The 3,637-nt window shown below is 32.9% G+C and overlaps 1 protein-coding gene across 1 annotated transcript; it reads left to right on the top strand.

Annotated features, from left to right (window-relative positions):
* The first annotated feature begins 1,911 nt into the window (after positions 1–1,911).
* Positions 1,912–3,278, top strand: LOC103501339 (transcription factor TCP21-like). The gene has a single exon (XM_008464891.3). It carries the CDS (start codon positions 2,141–2,143, stop codon positions 2,924–2,926), a length of 786 nt encoding a protein of 261 aa, XP_008463113.1. The 5' UTR covers positions 1,912–2,140; the 3' UTR covers positions 2,927–3,278.
* The last annotated feature ends 359 nt before the right edge of the window (positions 3,279–3,637 follow it).

Raw genomic sequence — 3,637 nt, 5'->3', positions numbered from 1 at the left:
AAAAAAGGGCTTCAAATTTAAAAGATCGTGTAGACAATCGTAAAGGATCGGTTAGATCATGTCACAATGATATTTAGACAATTTTGATATTCTCGAATATGAGGAAGATAAGGTAGTTTCAAAGAATCTTGCCAAGAATGGTGAATATGTAATAGGAGGTTTAAACAGAAGAATAATAACTCATTTAAAAATAGAAGAAAGAAAATTAGGAAGAGAAGATGAAGAAATCTGGAAGAGAAGAAATCACAAAGAAAGAAAAAGAAAAAAGAAGAAAAAAGAAAAGTGAAGCAAGGGAAAACCTAAAATTATGAAATATTTTGCTGGTTTCATGAGTTTTTCTTAAATTGTTATATCGAACGTAATTATTTACCACTTTTGTTATATTTATGTAAATTTACCATTAAGAAATTGGGTAAATACAAATGCAAACTTTGAAAACAATAAAATAAAAACAAAGGCCCCAAATTATGTAATGATTTTGATCCTTCGTAAACATAAAATGTGAATTTTTAACAAATTCTCCAACAAAAGCAAATTTTAAAATATTTTACCACCTTTATAGACTTTTCTTAAATTTATTTAAGAAATTTGGCTTGACTTTTTAAGAAAAAGAATCAACAATTAAATTAGTGTGTATAAACTTAATCTTCAAAAATAAAAATAAAAAGTTTAAAATAGTATTTGGGCTCTGTTATTGGTTAAAATACTATTTAGATCCCTGTATTGTTTAAAATACGATTTAAATTTGGCATTTTCAAATATAGCAAAACATTGAAACTATTTACAAATTATATCAAAATTTATCAAATTATCCTTAACAATTTTTTGTCTTTTTACTATATTTTGTGAATAGTTTCAATTTTTTTATGTTCATAAGAATTTCCCTTTAAAAAATTTTCTATTTTGACATTTATTTAATTCTAGTTTTTGTATCTTTAATAGTTTAATTCTAATTCTTTTATTTTAAAATCATAAATTTTAGTCTCCCATAAATAATTTTACAATAATAAAAATTTTCATGAAAAAATAATATTTAAAAAAGTTTTCAAAATTTATATTAAAAGAACTGATATTAAAAAAAATAAAAATAAAAAAAAGAAGAAAAAGAAGAAGAAATACGAATTTATATTATATCAACTCTAGAAAAGTAGTAGATAGTGAAGGCTAACTTCTAAAGACAAACTATGAACTTAGAAATTAGTCTCGACTCCCTACTACTTCTATCTATATAACCAAAATTTATATAATCAAAGTTTAAAATATAGACGTCAACGGAAATATTAATATCTTAATTTTACGAAAATTTTGAGGATGAAAATTAGAGAAAATATCAATTTTGATGTATATTTCTAAAAGGATATTTAAAATGAAAATAGTAAATAAGCATTTAAAAGGATATATATTATATTTAGATTAATTAGATTGTACGATCGATTTTTGTATGTTTTACATATTTTTTTTACAATACTATAAAAATATGAATGCACTGTATATAAAAATATTTGGAAGAAAATTAAAAGGATATTTTCAAAAATAAAAAATATTAAAATTATTTACAAAATATAATAAAATACTTAAATAAGTTTTAAAGGATGGGGTAAATTTTATTATATCTTTTAAATAGATTCGATATCTTTTATCGGTAACAATTGGCTACAATTTTAAATAGTAAGTATATAAGAAAACAATTACAAAATGGGAGGGTTAATGACCATAAATTCATTAGCGCGTGTGGCTCAAACGCCCAACTACCAAAGGAAACCAGAGAAACAGAAAAGAAGATACAGAAAGAGAAAATAAATAAATAAAAAGAAGAGATGTGGGGGACCCAAACAAGAGATAAATAAATAAGAGAAAAAAAAATAATAAAGAAAAGTGGGAGCCACCACCCATGTGCCCTCCTCCTGTCTCCACCAGCTCCTGCTTCTCAATCATTAGAGCCCTCTGTTCCCAAACACACTCCCAATTCCGAAACCCCCAAATCCCCAAATCCCCAATTCACTCTTTTAAAATAAACCAAATATATACATACATATATATATATATAATATTCAAATTTATTTAAAATTCCTCCAATCCCCCATTGTTACACCTTCAATTCTCCTCCTCCTTCTTCTTCAGCATCTCTCCTCTCTTAACCATGTCTGCTTCTGACGGCGTCAACAACAACAATGCCGCCATAATTGACCCTTCTCATCAACAACACATACATCAAATACAGGCCAATCAATCTTCCAACAATGCCACTACCCCCTTACCCGTCAAAAAAACCCCTTATAAAGACCGCCACAGTAAGGTCGATGGCCGTGGCCGCCGTATTCGTATGCCCATCGTTTGTGCCGCTCGTGTTTTCCAACTTACCCGTGAATTAGGCCACAAATCCGACGGTCAGACTATCGAATGGCTCCTTCGTCAAGCAGAGCCCTCCATTATCGCCACCACTGGTACTGGTACCACTCCGGCTAGCTTCTCCACTATCTCCGCCTCACTCCGAACCCCTCCTGCCGCTTCCGTTTTCGACCATAAACCCCTTTTGCCTCCGGCGCCTTTCATTTTGGGTAAACGTGTTAGAACCGACGACGATGAAGCTAATAAAGACGACACCGGTGGGGATGGTCCTGGGATTTCGGTTGGTCCTTCTATTGGTTCGATTATGGGTCCAGCTGTCGCGGGTGGGTATTGGGCGATTCCGGCGAGGTCGGATTTTGGGCAGTTGTGGAGCTTTGCGGCCGCGGCCGCGGCGCCGGAGATGGTGATTCAGCCGACGGCGGTTTCTCATCAAGCGTCGTTGTTCGTTCAGCAGCAATCGATGGGAGAGGCGTCGGCAGCGAAAGTGGGAAATTACCTTCCGGGGCATTTGAATTTGCTTGCTTCTTTATCAGGTGGACCGGGAAGTTCCGGACGAAGAGACAATGACCACCGTTGATTTCATAATCCGGCCGCCGTTCACGACGGCATTTGTAATAATTCTCTCCCTGTTGTGGGTGTTCGTGTTCATATAGAATTATATAACAACTACCCTTTATCGTTTTTTCCCCCCATTTTAGGGTTTTAGGCTATTGAATTCTTAGCTTGGAATGAGTGAATTTTTAGGGTTTTATTATTTTTTTTTTTTCTTTTGGAAGATTGATTAGGGTTTTTAAGCTTCAAACAAGGGTGTGGCAGTGGCTGTTTTACCCAGAGTTTGATACCTATAAGCTATAATCAGCAAGAACTTTGTTAATTTGGATGAACTTCTTTCACCATTTCAATGAAAATCCACGGAGGAATTGAAATTTTCTTTTGTTGAAATTTCTTGGAGCATTCAGCTGCCAATTGGGTTTATTCTATAATACTCCCCCCCCCCCCCCCAAAAAAATACTTCTTGTAATTTGTGTTTGATCCGCCATTGATGGGTTTGTTGAAGCTTTTCTTCATCTTCTCTCTGTAAATCCTCTGTTTTATATATATAATTTTACATCCCCGGAAATTATTTCTTATTTGTATTGACACTTGTCTAGGGAATATATTTGTATTTTTAAAACTTAGAAGTTTCGATTCCATTTTCTCGGGAAAGAAAAAGGGAATTTTTCTGGGTTGGAAATTTAAAATCTTTGGGATCGCTTTAAACCTTTGAATCTGATTTGATTCATTGGAT

The sequence above is a fragment of the Cucumis melo genome, chromosome 9 (assembly GCF_025177605.1).
Source record: "Cucumis melo cultivar AY chromosome 9, USDA_Cmelo_AY_1.0, whole genome shotgun sequence".
Classification (NCBI taxonomy): Eukaryota; Viridiplantae; Streptophyta; class Magnoliopsida; order Cucurbitales; family Cucurbitaceae; genus Cucumis; species Cucumis melo.
The sequence above is the reverse complement of the archived record's forward strand: the minus strand, read 5'-3'. Positions and strand labels throughout refer to the sequence as shown.

Bases quoted from the DNA above. Each gene is read 5' to 3' on its own strand.
- LOC103501339 (XM_008464891.3), top strand. From the start codon at position 2,141: ATGTCTGCTTCTGACGGCGTCAACAACAACAATGCCGCCATAATTGAC.